This window comes from Podarcis liolepis, assembly GCF_965112155.1.
Source record: "Podarcis liolepis genome assembly, chromosome: 16".
NCBI lineage: Eukaryota > Metazoa > Chordata > Lepidosauria > Squamata > Lacertidae > Podarcis > Podarcis liolepis.
In genome coordinates, this window is record NC_139567.1 from 43205660 (window position 1) to 43225149 (window position 19490).

General features: G+C 49.4%; 1 protein-coding gene across 4 annotated transcripts in view; it reads left to right on the plus strand.

Moving 5' to 3' along the window:
- SSH2 (slingshot protein phosphatase 2) overlaps window positions 1-19490 on the plus strand; it is a 129997-nt gene that overhangs the window by 34250 nt on the left and 76257 nt on the right. For all 4 annotated transcript variants that reach the window (XM_083479755.1, XM_083479756.1, XM_083479754.1 and 1 more), the window contains one exon: window positions 9717-9760. In XM_083479755.1, coding sequence (XP_083335881.1) covers window positions 9717-9760 — 44 coding nt within the window. The remainder of the gene's footprint in view (window positions 1-9716; window positions 9761-19490) is intronic.

Below are 19490 nucleotides of genomic sequence, written 5' to 3' on the forward strand. Positions count from 1 at the left end.
GAGTGACAGGATTTTAGTAGAAACATACAGTTGGAAGGGACCCCGAGGGTCATCCATTCCAACCCACTTCAATGCAAAAATCTCAAGTAAAGTATACAAGAAAGATGGCCCTCTGACCCCTGCTTAAAAACCTTCAAGGAGGGAGAGTCCACCGCCTCTGTTGGGAGTCCGTTCTGCTGTTGAACAGCTCTTACTGTCAGAAAGTTCTTCCTGATGTTGATTCGGAATCTTCTTTCTTGTTACTGGAAGCCATGGGTTCGGGTCCTACCCTCTAGACAAGGGGTCAGCAAACTTTTTCAGCAGGGGGTCAGTCCACTGTCCCTCAGACCTTGTGGGGGGCTGGACTATGTTTTTTTTTTTTGGGGGGGGAATATGAACGAATTCCTATGCCCCACAAATTACCCAGAGATGCATTTTAAATAAAAGCACACATTCTACTCATGTAAAAACACGCTGATTCCCGGACCATCCGCGGGCTGGATGTAGAAGGCGATTGGGCCAGATCCGGCCCCTGGGCCCTAGTTTGCCTGCCCATGCTCTAGAGCAGGATAAAATGAACTTGTTGCCTCTTCCACATGAAAGCCCTTGAGATATTGGAAGATGGCTCTCGTATCTCTCCTAGTCTCTACCTTACCAGACTAAACAACTCCTTCAACCGTTCCTCATCTGGCCCGGTTTCCAGACCCTTGATCATCTTGGTTGCCCTCCTCTGCACACCTTCCAACTTGTCCATATCCTTCTTAAATTGTGGCTCCCAGAACTAGACACAGGTGTGGCCTGACCGAGGCAGAATAGAGTGCGACTATTACTTCCCTCGATTGGGACACTGTGCTTCTGTTGATATATATTGCCCAAACCTATGTTTTACGGTTTACAATTGAATCTTCCCCATGAAGCATCTCGCAGGCGCTCTTACAATCCCAGCACCCCTTTGGGAACGACGGTCTTAGAGGAAGTTCTTTCTGCACTTATTAAATGGGATTCTGGGTTCTGGAAATGGCAACCCGTGTGTGTTTGTGTGTTTAATAGAGAGGGAGATAGGAGTGAAAGTCATTAAGATCAGAAAGTTTTCTTCCGTTGCTTCAAAGTTTTTAGCTCTGATGGCTGAAAGCAAAAAAATAGTGTAGCCCCTGCATGAAAGAGAAAATGCCCCTGTTGACAGAGCAGTCTTCTTTGTTACATCTCTGCGACAGGCGGGACTCTGCGTCGTTGACCTTAATATGCTAATTTGTGGCGCAACGTAGTAACAAAGAGTGCGTTGGCGGTCAGCGAGTGCAGCCAGCTGTCGTTCTGTGTGTGTGTGTGACCTGCATAGGGTATCAGTAAAGTGTGTCACGTACTGGGAGAAGTTGGAGACTGGAAGGTCTGGGAAGCTGTGGCAAAGGATGGGTTGGGTATTCATGAATCATCTAAAGATTCTGGGTTCAAAGAGACAGAGAGGCCAGCCCAGCAGGCTGTCAGTCTGAGAAGGAAGGCTCCATTCTCCAAAGCAGGAACTTCAAGGGGAGAGTCCGGCGTGAAGCCGCCAAATTGAAAAGTTATCGAGAGATTTGATTCCATCCGCTTGGGGCATGAATAAGGACGGTAGTTTCCTCTCTCACCACGACAGGCAATAATGAACTTGACAGCGCTAGGATGGTTGTGTCAGTCACCCCTTTGCTGCTGTCATGTGTGTTCGTTGAATTGCCATTTGGCACACCCTACATTGTTTGCAACTCCCCCCTCTTTATCACTGTATGTAATGGGCACGCTTAAGGAGTTCGATCTTGGCAAATCCAGTCGCAGGCTGACCCGCTTCGTACCTCGTCGGCTTGGTTTCCCACCAGCTTTCAGCCTTCCCCAAACGTTCCAGTGCCATTTCCAAAATATTTGCAATTCTGAGAGAGAATAGAAATGGCACTGTTCGGCTAATTCATTCCCGTAGCTGGGGCAGGAAACCCTCCTCCTGATTCATGCCCACAGCAGTCAAAATCAAATTTCTCTCAAATTTTAATCCACGCTGGACTTTCCCTTTGGAACGGAGATGGCTTTAAAAGGATATTAGACAAATTCATGGAGACTGCTATTGGTAGCTACTAAGCCCCATGGCTCTGGTTTGCCTCCGCTTACTGGGAATAGCAGGAGGGGAGTGCTGTTGCTCTCAGGTTCTGGTTTTCCAGAAGAGGCAACCGGTTGCCCATAGTGAGAGTGGGATGCCAAGCACACCTCCAACCAGCCACAGCCGTCGGCTCCAAAACATCTGCAGGCCAGCAGGTGGGCACAATGCATCCTCTGCTAACGTTCAGGGTGTCTGTGTGTGGACACGGTAGGAAGAGACTGCTGTATCCCGGTTTCCAGCTGTGGGTTGCGCAACATGCCCTGAAAACTCCCGGGCGAACTTCCCGCTGCTTCTCCGGCCTGGGAGAGTGCAGGGGGAGTCAGTTTGGTCCCTTGGCTGCCCTCCTTCCTGTGGGCTGGCGAAGGTCCTTGCGGTGTGAACTTGGGACCGTGGCTTATGTTTCAGCGCTGGAAGCAAGGACCTCTCAGAGGCTTCTGGTGGTTTTTCAGGAATCCAAGCCCCGCGCAACCCACCAGCCAAAACATCTACTTTACGCATACCCCAAAAAGTTGTTTGTGTGTATGTTAAATCCCTTTTTGGCCCACCCTTATTTTCCTTCGTCCTGGGCAGTGTCCAAAAGGGCTCTTGTTTCAGCAGGGTGGTACTTCAAATGGTTGGGCATCAGGCAGCAGTACTTTTTCATGTAAGCGGTTAGAGTGCTGGAATAGGGACCTGGGAGACCAGGGTTCAAATGATTGCCGCTCAGCTATGACTCAGCTCTCCCCACTGGGTGACTTTGGGTCAGCCGCTGCCTTCTTCCCTTGGCCTACCTCACAGGGAGGGCAGGAGAATTGTGTCTGCCACACTTGAGCTCTTTGGAGAAAAGATGCACTATAAACAGTGCTTTTTCCTGGGAAAAGGTGGTGGAACTCACCACAAAATTTGTTTCTTTATTGCGGGCCCAGTTGCAGTGCCGTTCCCCCTTGGCAGTTGCTACATGGAAGTTGTGATTAATAAACTCAGGCAGACAATGATCTGGATTACAAATGGCCACAACTTTATTGATTACAGATATAAGTGGGTTTCTGGCTCAGGCGAAAGAATCAATGATTTGATTTTTAAAAGGTAAGGGAACTCAGTTCCCCCAAGTTCCAGCTCAGAAAAATGCTTGGGTATAAATGCAGTAGCAGTGATAGTAATTATGCAGATAGTATAATAATGGAGGTGCTAGTTGGGTAGCATATTTATTTCACAAAACTGAGTATAAAAAACAACCCTAAAATATGTTTATAAAAAATGATGAAACAATAAAACTTTCATTAAGGAAAAAAAATAGCAGTAATTTAACACTTTGAGAAAGTTTAAGTAATAACAGACTAAAAACAGATTGAGTTCACCCGCAAAGGCCCACTCCTCCATTGTCTCCAGAGACAGACGGATGCCAGCAAACAACAACAGATTAAAAGTCGCACCAGCTTTCCAAACGCCTGCTCTTCTTTTGCTCTGCCTTGGGGGAAAGGCCACAACTCACCGGTGGAGCACCTGCCTTGCATGCAAAGAGGTCCACAGCATCTCCCTCCCTATCCCCGGAGAACTGGCCTTGCTGCCAGTCACTATAGAGAATCCTGACACTGTCACCTTCCCGTCTTCCTATTTAAACCAGCCTTTCATTCAGAACCATCAGGACTAGGACCTTGTTTTGCTTTTAGTGCAAGGGCCGCAGTTCGATTTCCCAGCGGCATCTCCAGGTGTGGGGCTGGACACTTCTCCTGTCTGACTGCTGCTGCCAGTCCATGTAAATAATGCTGAGTTATCTGCCCAGTGTTCCATTGATAATTCTTTTCCGAATCAAGGGCATCTTCTTTAACCCCCTCCCTCCCAACCGAATAAGAAAGCAGGTGAGGATTGACACAAGGGTCTCCTTCCCCAGACTCCTCTGCCCTCCCTGTTGTCTCTGCTTCCCTCTAGTGGTGTAATCTGAAATTGCACGCCAAGGCTCGGCCATGCTCTGACAAGGGGCCATTTTTCAGTTTAGGAAATTTATGAGCTTTGCTTCAACCTTACGGTTGGTGCTGTGGGGATAAGGTGGCACGTTCAGAAAGGATTGTCTTGGAAAGGAAACTTAGGGTGCTGCCCTATGTCAAGTGAGTGGTCAGTGGTCCATCCGGGCCAGTATTGTAGACCTTGGTTGGCAGCAGCTGCATGCCAAGGTCTCAGGCTTAGAAGGGTCATTCCCAGTGTATACAAACTGACCCCCCCAACCCAAACTGGCAGTTGACAATAATTTAACCTGGCAGCAGCACTGCGGGGGTCTGGACTAAATGACCCTTTGAGTCCTCCTGCAATTCTGGGATTCTGTACCTTCTGCATGCAAAAAACACCTGTCAGGGGGAGAGATGGGGAGATGGGGACATTTCAGCTCTGCTGAAAGACCAGGAGGGCGAAAACAACTTCTCCCTATGCCCTTTCTTCACACTACATGCATTGTTTTATATTAAAGGTAAAGAGACCCCTGACCATTAGGTCCAGTCATGGCTGACTCTGGGGTTGCGGCGCTCATCTCGCTTTATTGGCCGAGGGAGCCGGCATACAGCTTCCGGGTCATGTGGCCAGCATGACTCAGCCGCTTCTGCGAACCAGAGCAGCGCACGGAAACGCCGTTTACCTTCCCGCTGGAGCGGTACCTATTTATCTACTTGTACTGGCATGCTTTCAAACTGCTAGGTTGGCAGGAGCAGGGACCGAGCAACAGGAGCTCACCCCGTCACTGGGATTCGAACCGCCAACCTTCTGATTGGCAAGCCCTAGGCTCTGTGGTTTAACCCACAGCGCCCCCTGCATCCCACATGCCTATTACCCCCCCAAACCCTAATCTTATTTCTAAATGCAAAAGTCCCAAATGGTGGCACCTTTCCTCGCTTGGGGGGTTTTACCAGCCTCTCACTGGTCATGGCTCCTTTAGGGGAAAGTCTCCAGGAAATTCCAGGCAGGGGACATCTCCCCTTGCACCCGGTCCCCCAACATAGAAGCTTCCCTGCAGGGTGTTCCCCACCTGAAGATGCACCGCCTCCTTCCCCAAAAGCTGACTTGAGACCCTGGAACATCAGGAGTTACTTTATACAGAGACAGACCGTTGATCCGTCTCGCACAGTATTGCCCACACTGGCTGGCAGCAGCGCCTCTCCAGGGTTTCAGGCAGGGAGTCTCTCTCTCTCCCAGCCCTCCCTGGAGATGCCCCTGGGGATATAACCAGCGACCTTCTGCATGCAAAGCAGAGTCTGTGTACCACCCAGCCATGGCTGTTTTCTTCCTGACCTTAAATGGTCACGTTTCCAAATATCTCAAACCTCTCGGCTCCTTGGTGCGGGGAAAAGAGGGCGCTTTTCTTATCTTTTCCTGACCTCCGATGACTATCTCTGGCGCGTCTTACGTCAAGGCAGGCCTGCTCCTTGAGAGTGTGTCAAGCCCAGATAATTTAAATGTTCGGCATACTCTGTGGCGCGGTCCCATAATTTTCGTCCGGCTCCCAGCCTCTCCTGGCCGTTCCTTTCTGTGGCCAGAGGGCTTGTTGCAAAGTCCTGCTCATGTGGCTCCTTGCCTTTTCCAAGGCAGAAGGATGCGGCCCACATACTTGGGATGACTGAGATGGCCTATAGTCATAGCTGGGGGGGTGGGGGTGGGACGACTGTGTTTCTTCCCCCTTCCTTCCCCCACACCAATGCTGTTGACTTATCCAGAAGTTTATGTCTTTTAAGGAATCTGATATTACAAAACGTAACGGGCCATACACCTTCTTTTTAAATGCAGTTGTGCCTTAACCCTAAAACTAAAAATTGGGGCAGATGGAACTCTTAAAATAAATAAATTGTAGGAATGAAACAAGGATTGATGGATTGATTGATTGATTGATTGACTGACGTCCCACTGTTTTCTACCTCTCATTTAAACCCCACGAAACACCTGTGAGGTAGGCTAGGCTGAGAGATCTAGTGACCGACTCCAGGGTCACCCAATGAGTTTCACAGCTGTGTGAAGACTTGAACTCTGGTCTCCCCGGTCCTCGCCTGACGCTTTAACCACAGCACCACGCTGATTCTCCATAAAACTGCCTTTTCCCAACCTGGACTGTACTCTCATCAACTCCCAGCCAGCACGACCTGTACAGGCAGCCAAAGGAATGAAAGAATCACAGAACTGGAGAGCTGGAAGGGAAGAAAGAGTGTAGAACTTTGATTTGAAAGTGTTATTTGCACCGGGGGCGGGGGGGGGGGAAGGAGTCAGAGACATCTCTGGGCAGACTGTTGGGGAGTTGACCTCGCTTCCGATCTTTTGTTTAAGAACATAAGAAGATTCTTCTGGATCAGGCCAACGGTCCACTAGCCCAACATCCTGTTCTCTTAGTGACCAGCCAGATCCCCCAATGGGAATCCCTTTCCTGCTTGAATTCACCCCTCCCCCTTATAAGTACACCCAATCCTGTTATAAGGGGGGTGGAACTTATGTACCACCTCTCATTTACAGAACTCAGAAAACTCAAAAGCAGTTCAGAATATGCACAAAACCTTTAAAAGCAACAAACAACAACCATTTAAACATCCAGATTGCCATATGCCCTTGCTTCCACTAAGAGCTTAAGCAAACCATGATTCCGTCAGCCTCCCAGCCACACCCCCCCCCCCGCAAGCCATCTCTGTGTGGCCACCAGCTAGCATGAATTTTAAAAAGGATTAGACAAAATTTTGGTGAAGAAGCTCCTAGACACAATTGCTACGTTCTCTCCAGATTCTGGGAACCACAATTTTTTTTGGGGGGGTAGCACTGCCCTTAGCCTTGGCTCCTGCCTGCGGGGGCTTCCTGTGGGGACACCTGGCTGGCCGCTGCGAGGACAGGATGCTGGGCTCAGTGGCCTGATTCAGCCGCAGGGCTCTCTGGATGTTCTTAAATGTGGAAGACTGGTGATATGAGCAAGGTGGGTTTAGCGGCTCCTCTGCTCTGCTCTGTGGCCTGATGGGGAGAAAAAACCTTCCCCTTCTCTGCCTCTGATGCTTCCCAGAATGCTTTGGGCTGCCGGGCATGCGCTCAGCTGGCAGAACACCCTGACACCTCGTTGCGGGAACTGGGGCTTGGCGGCTCACAGAGGGAAAGGCACTTGCCCTGCCAAATCGAGGCCTCGCTGAGCGTCCCTGCCCTATATATTAAAAATTATTTGTTCACACAGTTTTTGACATCTGGGATGTGCTTTTTCTTTGGTTGGGGGAGGGTAGAGAGAGGGGAAAACAGCCTCACCAGATGTGCCTGGCTGTTCCTCCGCCTTTGGGGAACATTGAAGAGGAAAACGAAACGCACGTTAGATCCGCAGGCTGGTGCCTGGAAGGCTGAACCAGCTGTGGACATCCTGCTCTGGCTGCCAGTTAGTTTCCGGGCTCAATTCAAGGTACTGTATTTTTCGCCCTATAGGACGCACTTTTCCCCCTCCAAAAATGAAGGGGAAATCTGTGTGCGTCCTATGGGGCGAATACAGGCTTTCGCTGAAGCTTGGAGAGGGAGAGGGGTCGGTGCACACCGACCCCTCTCGCTCTCCAGGCTTCAGGAAGCTATCCGCAAGCCTGGGGAGCCTGCGGGAGTTCCCGCAGGGCTCCCCACGCTGCGGATAGCAGCCTACCGCCTGGCACGCACGGCACCCTGAAGCAGAGCGCCCAGCGCGCCGGGCAGACATCGGCCAGCCCCACAAGCTCGGGGGACAGCGGGGAGGCGCAGTGCCGCCATCCCGCTGTTCCTCGACCTGCTTTGGAGGCTGGCGCTGGGGAGAAGCGTGCTTCTCCCCAGCGCCAGCCCCACAAGCTCGGGGGACAGTGGGGAGGTGCAGCGCCGCCATACCGCTGTTCCCCGACCTGGTTTTGGGGGGGGAAATAAAGGGAAATTTTTTTTCCCTTTATTTCCCCCCAAAAAAACTAGGTGCGTCCTATGGGACGGAGCGTCCTATGGGACGGAAAATACGGTACTCACATTTGTGTTTAAAGCCTGAAAGGACCCGAGCCCCACATATCTGAAAGGGCACCTCTTTCCCCATGGGTCCTGAGGTCAGCAGAGGGGGTCTCCTTGGTGGTTGTGCCACCCTCAGAGGCTTGTGGGGTGGCCCAGGGGGAGAGGGCCTTCTCTGTGGTGGCCCCTAAGATGTGGAACTCCCTCCCCACAGCGCTGCGCCAGGCTTATCCAGCTTCCAGAGGATGCAGGAGATGGGCCTCTTTACCCTGGCTTTGGACACTTGAGGCTCCAGATTTTTAGGACCCACCTTATTTTTGTGATGATTCATTGTTTTAAATTTCTTTTACTATTGTGTCTTGATGCTGTGACCCATCCTGGGACCTTAGGGCGAAGGGCGGGTGATTAATAATAATCATAACTGTGGCTGAAATTGCAGCAGGTACAGACAGGTTTTGCGGCAGTTCTGGAAGACCTTGCTGTTTGCTTGTTTGAAAGAGGGAGGTTTTGGTTTTAGAACAACCACAAAGAAGCCCTAGTCAGCCTAAGTCGGGTGGAGAGCTGGCTGCCCCAGACCGCAGGGTCCCAGCAGCCAGGGACGATGGAAGCTGGAACGCAGAAACATCTGAAGAGGTGTGGGTGTCCATATAAGCCCCATGATTTGTCCGATGGTACAAAGCTGGGGAATGTTTTTATCCTTTACCATGCCCACCGCTAGCATGCGGCCCTCGGAAAGACACTTGTGCTGGAATATGGCCCTCAAGCTGAAAAGAAACTGGATGCAATTTCTTTCCCCTACAGAACTAAGTTTGTGCTTCACTCTGCTTGGGGAGTCCAGGCAGGATTCCACCTTCCGTCCCTTTCTACCTTCAGCATGTCAGGGTTTTTGTGTTTTATTTGTCTCTGTGTTTCCTGAACTTCCTGGGTTTCTTCTGACACCTTTTTATTTCTTCCTCATGAAAGCATGCTGTGCCTCTTGCGTCCTCTCCTTGGATGGCGGGGGTGGGTGGGATGGATATTCCCTTCCAGATATTCCCCATACTCTTCCAGCAGTGGCCAGGAGGGGGCATTAAAACATTTTGTTGTTATTATTTATCATTTTATTTATATAAAAAAAATTTGCGTACCACTGTGTCATTAAAAAAAACATCAAAGTGGTTTGCAGCAGTAAAAACATACAATAAAAACCATTAAAAAGTTGAGAACACAACCACTAAACATTGTGGGAGGATATATTCTTAATTGCCTGCATAGGCCTGGCAGTATAAAAAAGGTTTCAGCAAGTGTTTAAAAACTGGCGCGGGAGGTGCCTACTAAATCTCTTTTGGCAGAGAGTTCCACCGGGCTGGGCCGGCAACACTAAAAGCTCAATTTCCAATTGTTTTCAAATGAGAACTTGGAAAACAGCCTAAGATGCTCCTACAGGTGAGCTCAGGGATTGAGCTGAGTTCAGGTGGTCCCTGACCTAAGTTGTTCAGAGTTTTGTAAATCGACATAAGAACCTTCCCCCCCTGCTTTTATCCTCTCAACAACCCTGCAAGGTCTAGGTTAAGCTGAGAGAGCTTGATTGGCTCAAGCGAGAACTTTGGATCCGACGTCAGGTCCTGGTCCAACGCTCTTAACCACAGCAACACACTGTCTCTTAATCTTAATAAGCACCTTAATCTCCCCTTTCTCTCTTCTCTTCTGTGTGCAGGAGGCGGACAGCGGGGAAGATGACTGCCGGTTCCAGCCCAGAAGGTACGTCTTGCACCTGTTTTCTTGTACCATTTTGGCTGTCCTCGATTGCTGCAGCCCCACAAATAGAAAGCACAGATACCGGGAGATGCCAGCGGGGATTGAACCTGGGACCTTCTGCACGCAAAGCAGCTGTTCTTCCACTGAGCTATGGCCCTTTTCCTAAAGATAAAGATTCCTAGAATCGTAGAGTTGGAAGGGACCCCAGGGGTCATCCAGTCCAGCCCCCTGCAATGCGGGAATCCCAGCTAAAGCATCCCTGACAGATGGCCATCCAACCTCTGCTTAAAAACCCCCAGTGAAGTAGAGGCCACCACCTCTTAAATTTAAATAGGAACATCTGCAGTTAGACCATTGGCCCAGCCAGCCCAGTATCCCCCATGCTGGCTGGCAGCAGCTCTCCAGGGTTTCATGCCAGAGTTTCCCCCAGATGCTCTTGAGGGTCTTGCAGCAGGGCTCCTGCTTTGTAGGCAAAAGGTCCTGGGCTCAGTCCGGAGTTTGCAGGGGTTTGGCTTTTGATTCTGCCTTTGCCTTTGGGTCCTGTTTGAACTTGGAGGCATGTGTCTGGGCCCTAATGGTGGCAATGGGAAGCTAGTCTGCAGGGGATCTTGATTCATTTTAAAGTAAGTTAGCATGAAAAACCCAGTAGCTTTCCATTTGCTTTGATCTGTAAGACAGAGTTGTTCCGCCTGGCCTTTGGCTTGGAGCCAATTTGATTCCCTCCCTCTCTTTCTTTTTTCTTTTCCTTCTCCTCCTGCGAGGAGGCTACATTTTAATATTTTAATGTTGTATTTTAATGTTGTTTTTAAGTTGTAATTATTCAACTTGTTTTTATTATAGCTTGTAAGCCGCTCTGAGCCCGGCCTTGGCTGGGGAGGGCGGGGTATAAATAAAATTATTATTATTATTAGTTTTTGTTGTGCAGGAATGGGGAACCTGCTGCCCTCCAGGTGTTGTTGGACCCCCAGCTCCCATCATCCCTGGCAGCCGGGGGCAGGGGTGCTAGGAGTTGCATCTGGAGGGCCACAGGTTCTCCCCCCCCCCAATTGATCTCACCCGTTATTGAATGTATTTCATACTCTGCACTGCTGACTGAGCCAGTGAAGATCCCTCGCTGTGTGTTTGTGTGCATGCAAGAGATACTGAGGGGGAAATTCTATTAAGCTTGCATTTAAAGGCAAACCCACCTAATTTGCACTTTGCAACACAGTATGCGAACCTAAAGGCAGGCAGTCCCACTTCAAAATCCTCACTTCTATGAATTTTGCAATGCAGCAAAGTAACGCATAAAAAAATGCACATCCTAGGATTAGGGTATCGATCAAAATGCATATATCTAGTGAAAATACAGCATGTCGGAGGAAATGGCTCCACAAATATGTGTGTAGTAAGCAAAAACCGCATTCCAAAATGTGTGGGAGAAATTCACACCAGAATGCTGACTCTCCCCCCAAAAAACATGTGGAAATGTGGGGAACTGCATTTAAAAATGAAAAACCAAGAAAAGTTGAAATGGACCTATTTGCCCATCCCTAAAGTTATGTAGCAGGGGAGACCTCAATCCTGTTTCTCCTTCTTCCTCTGTAAAAAACTGGGTGGCTAGCAAATCTTGTTGCCGCCATGCAAGATTGGGCGAGAGAGGAAACGTGTGTGTGGTTTAATTTTCCTTTTCAGTGGACGGCTATTGTGCACTGGGCTGAATCTTGACGTGTGTGTGTGTGTGTGTGTGTGTGTGTGTGTGTGTGAGGGAGAGATAACGATTCTGGCATATTTGAAATGCTTTCTTGCCATGGGAAACGACTGGCTGCTGTTGATGCGCCGACCTCTGTCCTGGGACTTCCTCTTGCAGTGGCAGCGGGGAGCGGAAATGGGGTGGGGGGCTGGGAAGATAAACCCAAGCAGAAAACGGCTGAGGTTTTTCTTTTGTTGCCGGGTTGAGATTCCACTCCCCCCCCCCCGTAAATCTGAATGAAATCTTCCCCACCACCATTCATTGCACAGTCAACTTGCGTCAAGGCAGATTACTATTAGTATTAGTACGAGGCTTCTCTCCCTCCTCATTTAATCCTGCGAGGTAGGTTAGGCTGAGAGGCAGTGTGACTGGCCCAGGTTCACACCCAGTGAGCTTCATGGCCGAATGGAGATTTGAACCCTGGTCTCCCAAATTCAACACTCTAAGCACTACACCACAGGGGCTCCTTTTCCCTTGGGAAGCCTGGCTTGCACAGTGATTTAATAACTTGCATTTCAGTCTTTCTTGGTGCCAGCAGCCTACTTATGCACACAGGAAGCTGGCAAATGCAGACCCTCGCCCCATCCAGCTCTGTATTACCCACACTGTCTGGCAGTGGCTCTCTGTGGTTTCAGGTAGGGGTGGGGGGAGTCTTTACCCAGTCCTGGAGATGCGAGGGATTCGACCATGGAGTGGAGATTCCAGCTTTCACAGTTAAAGCAGGTGCTCCACCCCTGAACCAGCTTCCTTCCCATTAACATAAACCAAGATCCTAGCCCTCATGGTTTTAAGATCCGAGTTAAACAGGAACATAATCGAGCTGCTTAAGATGGGTCGTCTAGCTCTCCAGGATTTCATGCAAGGGCCTCTCCCCAGCCCTGCCTGCAGATGCTGCCAGGGACATTCTGCATGCCAGCCAGGCTCTCTGCCCCTGAGTCGTGGGTCCTCTTTAAGAAGGGGCCAGCTCAAGGCTACCCTGCGAGTCTGTGGGAGGTGAATCTGGGGTGGGCGTTTACTTCATCGCCTTCACAGCTCACTCTCTGAACCGCTGTGACCAGTTTCACGCTTCTGCAAGGCAGATGGAGGAGGAATTTGCAGTGGGCCCATTGCCTCCATGCCTCTCTTGACAGGGGTGGCTAGATGGTTTGGCTTGGAGTGGTTTCCTTCCCTCCTGCCCACCTGCCATTATATACATGATAGAGAATGTACCTTGGAGTGGATACCTTCCTCTGTCTTTCCAAGCGGAGTCAGAAGGCTTCCCAGGCCACTTATCTCTCCTCATTTGCATTCCCTGCCTGCCTCTTATCAGACCAAGACATCTGCTCCGATTTCTGATCCACTCCAAAGCCTGCTCCTGTCCAGGAAATTACATGGGGTGGGCAGGGGGGGGGGGCTCCAGGAGTCATGAACATGACTTGCTTCAAACAGAAAATGGTACCCCCCCCAAAAAAATTGAGCTCTCTCCACAAGAAACTCGTAATTCCAAGCACTGTGTTGCATCCTATCGATTCTGGAAACTGCCTTCTCAAGCTGGTGGTGCCAATTTTTAAATTTATTTTAGGCCTAAAGAAAACAAGCAACACTTTACACATGCCCAGTGGCATTCCAGCTAGAGAAACAGCAGGTTGGAGCGTTAGGGAGCTGTCTGGTTTATTTCTGCAGGTCTATTTAAACTGCTTCGCAGACAAAAGCTCCACCAAAAAAATGTCTCTGGGAAACTAGAAGCAATAAAACAATTTCTGCAATTGGGGTCTAAAACCGCCCACCTGCAACAGCTGCTGTCTAACCCAAGATCCTGGACAAAGAGCAGGCAGAGAGTGGACCATCTACCCAACATCCTGTTCCTACTACGGCCCCCCAGGTCCCCCCCCAGCCCCCTGAAAGCCCCAAAACAGGGTCTGAACACAAGAGCCCTCTCTTCTCCTGTGGTTTCCAGCGACTGGGATTCAGAAGCATCACTGCCTCTAACTGTGGAGGCAGAGCAGAACCTCTGACAGAGAATATACTATTTAACAGGGGGTGCCAGTGGCTGGACCTGCCCCCCCACTTGCACCCAGCTCCAGGGAGTGCCTCACGCAACGATGCGTTCTTACGTTGCTGGGTTATTGCCTCCTCATAGAGGTTCTCCTTGTGCAAAAGCTGGCGGAAGAGATGATACGCCTTTCCCCACCGTGATAAATGGAGCACAGCGTCTTCAGGGCTGTACGCAAAGTGTAGGCTGGCATGTTCATTAGCAGGAGGGGGAAGCGTGTGCTCCAGTTCTGATATACTTATTATGGGGAAGCGCGTGCAGTTATGTAGCGGCTGCAGTTTCCGTCTGTGTTTCTCTCTCTCTTTCTTTTTTTAAAAAAGCCCAGCAGAGAATGATGTTTAACCAGAGTGCATTCTGCCCTCATTGCAGGAAGCACAAACTTAATAATAATAATAATAATAATAATAATAATTTTTTTTTTATTTATACCCCCCTTCCTGGTTCAGGAAACCGGGCTCTGGGCGGCTAACAACAAATTTAAAACACTTAATTGATGCTACAAAAAAACCAGCATAAAATACGGTATAAAGCATAAATAACAATAAAATCCAAAAATCAATTTAGGGGGGAAATCCATCCAATAAACATTAGATGATCACCAGGGTTAGCTGGCTAAATTTTTAGTAGCTGCACAGGTGGAAATTCAGCCAGGCAAACTGGCTTTCTTTTAAAAAAATAATAATAATATGGCAGTACAGTGGGGCTGAGATCTGCGTGTGCCTTAAAGTGGGGCTGTGGGCTGGCCCTCCAGAGGTTGCTGGAATTCCAATTAGCATCAAGAGGATTGGACAAATTCATGGAGGAAAGGGCTATGATGGTTACTAGCCAGGGTGGCTATGCTCTGCCTCTGAATAAAAACTGCTGGAAACGGCAGGAGGGGAGAGGCCTCTGGTGCTCGTGTCCAGCTTGCTGGTTTCCCATGGGGGCATCTGGGTGGCCACTGTGAGAACAGGATGCTGGACTTGATGGGCCACTGGCCTCATCCTGCAGACTCTTCTCATGTTCTTATCCAGCATCATTCTTGACCGCCGGCTATCCAGGCTGCTGGGGAGTTGGGAGTCCACAGACATCTGGAGAACCACATGTGGGCCACATGTTCCCCTGTTTTAAAGGGAAAGTGGCCCAGATTTCCCCCAGACTTGACAATCCTTAGAAAACATCGTTTCAGGTTCCAGTCTTTCCCCACAAAGATTCACGTTTGCAGTACTTGTCAAAAATATTTCAAGTTTACAGCACGAAAGTATTAAAGTTTAAAAACATCTGTTGGCTTGGTTTTTTTATGCTGCCTCACGGCAGGAGGTTTTCCCCAGGAAAAAAATCTGAGTGATTTAGGAAGCAGCTGGTAGCCTTACGTGGCTAGTCAGTAGCACTGTGGGGAGACGGGGGTGCTCTGCCTGTCCTTTCTAAGTGGCAGATTGCCAGGCAATTTCCAAGACGCCCTACGATGGGTTGTAGGCAGGCAAACTGCTGTTTCAGTATTTGCACACGGGGGCAAATCTGATGTCTGGATGCCTCCTAACCCCTCCTAAGAAATTGAGAGGATGGGTTTATGTGGCCGCTTCCCAAAATTTGCCTGGCTTTTGAAACAAATAAACGGGAGATCTTTCTCAAATTCCAGATGAAGATGAAATAGCTACATTGAAAAACACACAAACTTATCACTGGGAAGGAGGAAATGGAGGATCTGAAGTTTTTCTTTCTTTAGGGAGAGGTTAGTACATCTGATCAAAGCAGTGGTTCCCAGGCTGTTTCCTGACCACTGCCCCCTTGGTTCCATTAACGCATCCCCAGTGCTCTCTACCTTATAAAAAGCATTATTCAGAACAGTGGCTTGCATGACCCACTCAGGAAGATAGTAACACAATAAAATTCAAAACAGTAAAGATTGATTGCACTGTTACTCAAAATCCAATTAAAACTATTTAGTTTAGTTAATTCAGCAGAACTCCTGAACTTGATCCAGTGATGCCAGATGTTGCATGAAAAACATTCCTATGTATTCTTACGAACGAAAACATGAGGGTGAAGGAAGTTTACAGCACGAAACACTTGCCGAGCACGCACAAACCTTCACCTACCGCAGACGTAAGATAACTAAGTTACAACGAAATAGATCGCTATTGCCAATCATTGGCTATCTTGTGACTTGTGACAACCCAGAATGGTAAATGCAAGCAAACATTACCAAAGGAAGTAGCATTGAAAGCGATAAGAGCAGTAGACTTTGGGAACCTCTGCATTAAAGTGGAATGGGTGTGTGTTTGTGTTTTGTTCCTTTTAAAATTCACAAGAGCAACTCACAGCTTGGGGTGAATTTTGCCTCTTTCCCGTCAAAAAGATTTGCATAGCTGCAAGTTATTGCTAAAGCAAGAATTTGCCTGTGGGTCCAGCCTCCCCATCCTGTTTCTGGTGACCTTTTGCCATCTTCTTGCACAGAGAGAAAGAAAGAGGGGAAGGGGCTGTGTCAGCCTCCCACCATATGCTTGCTCTCTCTTTTACGACTGGGGGGCGGGTACCAAAAGAGTGACCTTGCATGCTGGAAAATCCAATGTTTGGACTTCCTAAAAAGCGAAACGTGCTGGGCTGCCTCTCCTGTGCCCCAGTCTGAGTGGCAAGGGAAGGATGCTGGCTTTCCCCAGAGGCACTCTGAGCCCCTACGAAGGAGAATAAATTTTGGGGCTGGGCTGGAAAGGCTGAAGCTGGGTCACTGGGAAATGTCACTCCCTCTTAAACTGCAGGGCAGATCTCTGGAGATGCCATTGGTCAGGACTGTTCACTGGGTGGAATACGCAGGAAGGAAATTCCTAGCTGAGCAGAGAGCAGAGTTTGGTTTGAATCTGCAATGGAGAACTGTGTGGGGAACCTCCGGGCGTTGTTGGACTGGACTTCACTCCAGACTCCAGGTCCCCCACCCCCACCCCCTGCTCTGCAGAAATGCTAAGCATTTAATACAAACTGAAGCATGTTGGAGCACAAAAGGCAATGACAAGGAAACTTTTAAAGTTTCTGGTCCATGGTCTCTCCTGCCTTTGGAGGTGCCAATACATCTCCTTGCCAAGGGTGCAAGGGAGCCTAGGGTCGCCTCTGCCTTCCAGATGTTTGTGGTCTCCACCTCCTCCCATCTCTGATCATTGGCCCTGCTGGCTATGACAGGTGCTGGGGGTCCTGCAAGAGCTTCCCCATACCTGAAATAAAGCTAGGAAGCATCATCCCGCTCATTTCATCATTACTGCAGCCCCTACCAAGCTGGCAAAAGTCTCTCTGGCCTGGTTTGCACCAAGCATTAAAGCACTCTGATGCCACTTCAAACAGTCATGGCTTCCCCTAAAGAATCCTGGGAGCTGGATTCAGGGTGTTGAGAGTTGGCAGGAGATGATGCCTAGTCCCCCCTCATACAACTACAATTCCTGGAGCTCCCTGTGGAAAGGGATTGATTGTTAAACCACTCTGTGAAATGTAGCTCTCTTTGAGGAAATAAGGGGTCTCCTAGCAACACTCAGCACCCTTCACAGACTACACTTCCCAGGATTCTTTGGGGGAAGCTATGTCTGCTTAAAGTGGCATCATTGTGCTTTAAAGATATGGTGTAAGTGTAGTCTTTCTTTCTTTCTTTTTCTTTCTTTCTTTCTTTCTTTCTTTCTTTCTTTCTTTCTCTCTCTCTCTCTCTCTCTCTCTCTCTCTCTCTCTCTCTTACTTCTTTGCAATCCCCTCCCTGGTTTTTGTGGCACGAGCTTTCCTCCACATGTGCCCATCATGCGCAAGCCGCTAATGGCTTCTGAATGCTTTGACGGGCTTTAGTGCAGCATCTGTGAGCTCCTCCGCACAGCCCTTCCTTTTTGCCGTGGGTCATAATAAAACCTGTTTTTTAAATAAATTAATTAATTAAATAGCAGACAAAAGGCCTCTTTACTTTCCCCAGCTGTGTGACACACAGAACTGCCCTCTGAGTTCAGTGTTTGAAACAGGGGCGGGGAGGGCAGCTGCTTTTTATAGGCACACCTGAAGGCAGGGTTGGGGAACCTGGAGGGCTGCCCAGGTGTGGTCGGGCACCAACTCCCATGTTATAAGAAAAAAGCTGCTCCTTTTCCCTTATGGGGTACCTAAGAGCCCATATTGGACGTGGGTGGCGCTGTGGGCTAAACCACAGAGCCTAGGACTTGCCGATCAGAAGGTTGGTGGTTTGAATCCCCACGACGGGGTGAGCTCCCGTTGCTCGGTCCCTGCTCCTGCCAACCTAGCAGTTCAAAAGCATGTCAAAGTGCAAGTAGATAAATAGGTACCGCTCCGGCGGGAAGGTAAACAGCGTTTCCGTGCGCTGCTCTGGTTCGCCAGAAGTGGCTTAGTCATGCTGGCCACATGACCCGGAAGCTGTACGCCGGCTCCCTCGGCCAATGAAGCAAGATGAGCGCCGCAACCCCAGAGTCGGCCACGACTGGACTTAACGTTCAGGGGACCCTTTACCTTTATCTTTGCCTTTAAGAGCCCATATAGTCCTTTTGTAGGTTGTCTATTGGTAGGAGAAAATAACAGAGGCCAACCAGAGAATATTGAGAAGCAAAACATCCCAATGGGTCAAGGATGCTGATGGGCATTAGACGTGGAGCCTGCCACCCTCCAGGTATCCAGATCCCATAATTGTTGACCATGCTGAGGTCCCACGTCCCCGTCTGCTCTAAGAGACATTCCTCCCTCTCTCAAGAGGGAGACATTCTTAAGCAGAGACATCTCTCCATCTCTCCCAGGCACCACAAAATGCCATTTCTTAGAGCAGGGCATGAAGCTCAGATGTTGCTCGACATCTATCCTGGGCCCAGCTGGGAGCTGAACTGCAACAACAAGCATGAGACTCATAATCTCAAGGTTGTGGGTTCAAGCCCCAGGTTGGGCAAAAGATTCCTGCATTGCAAGGGGCTGGACTAGATCAATGTTTTCCAACCTTTGGTCTCCAGCTGGTTTCAGACTACAATTCCCATCATCCCTGACCACTGGTCTTGCCAGCTAGGGAAGATGGGAGTTGTAGTCCAAAAGCAGCTGGAGACTCAAGGTTGGGAAACACCGGACGAGATGATCTTTGTGGTGCCTTCCAAGTCTATTTTCTGTGTTCTCTCCATGACATCTGGAGGTCCCTAGCTTTCCTGCTTTTCTCCTAAAAGAAATTCATGGAGGAGAGGGGGACTAGCCATGTAGCTGCGCTCTGCCTTCATGGTGGGAAGTGGCAATGCTTCTGAATGCCAGTTGATGGAGACCACAGGATGGGAGAGTGGCTCTTGCACCCATTTCCTGCTTGAGTGTTTCCCATGGTCCTTGGTTGGCTGCTGTGAGAACAAGAGGCTGGAGGGCCTGAAGGCAAGAACTACAGCCAGAAGGTAGACAGTGGGAGATTCAGGACAGACAGCATAAGGAAGCTGCCATACTGAGTTAGACCGTTCGTCTGTCTAGCTCAGCATTGCCTACACTGACTGGCAGCAGTGGCAGCTCTCCAAGGTGTTAGGCGGGGGGGGGTCTCTCCCAGCTGCACCAGGAGATGCTGCCAGGGATTGAAACCTCAGACTTTCTGCATGCAAAGCAGGTGTTCTGTCACGGAGCTAAAGCCTTTTGTTATTGGAAAGTGCCTAGGCACACAGTACATGGCCATCTGGAATTCGCTGCCTAAAACCTTCTTTGGCGAAGGACCCCAACTTGATGGCAGAGCATCCACCCTGCATACAGAACTCATGACTCAAGCATCCCATCCAACCTTTGCTTAAAAATCTCCAAGGAAGGAGAGTCCACCACTTCTCAGGGGAGACCGTTCCCCTTTGAACAGCCCTTACTGTCAGAAAGTTTTTCCTGATGTTTAGTTGGCCTCTCCTTTCTTATAACTTGGAAGCTATGGGTTCGAGTCCTACCCTCGCACTGGAGTTAACACGCTTGTTTGCTCTTCCATCTGACAGCCCTTGATATATTTGAAGGTGGCCATCATATCTCCG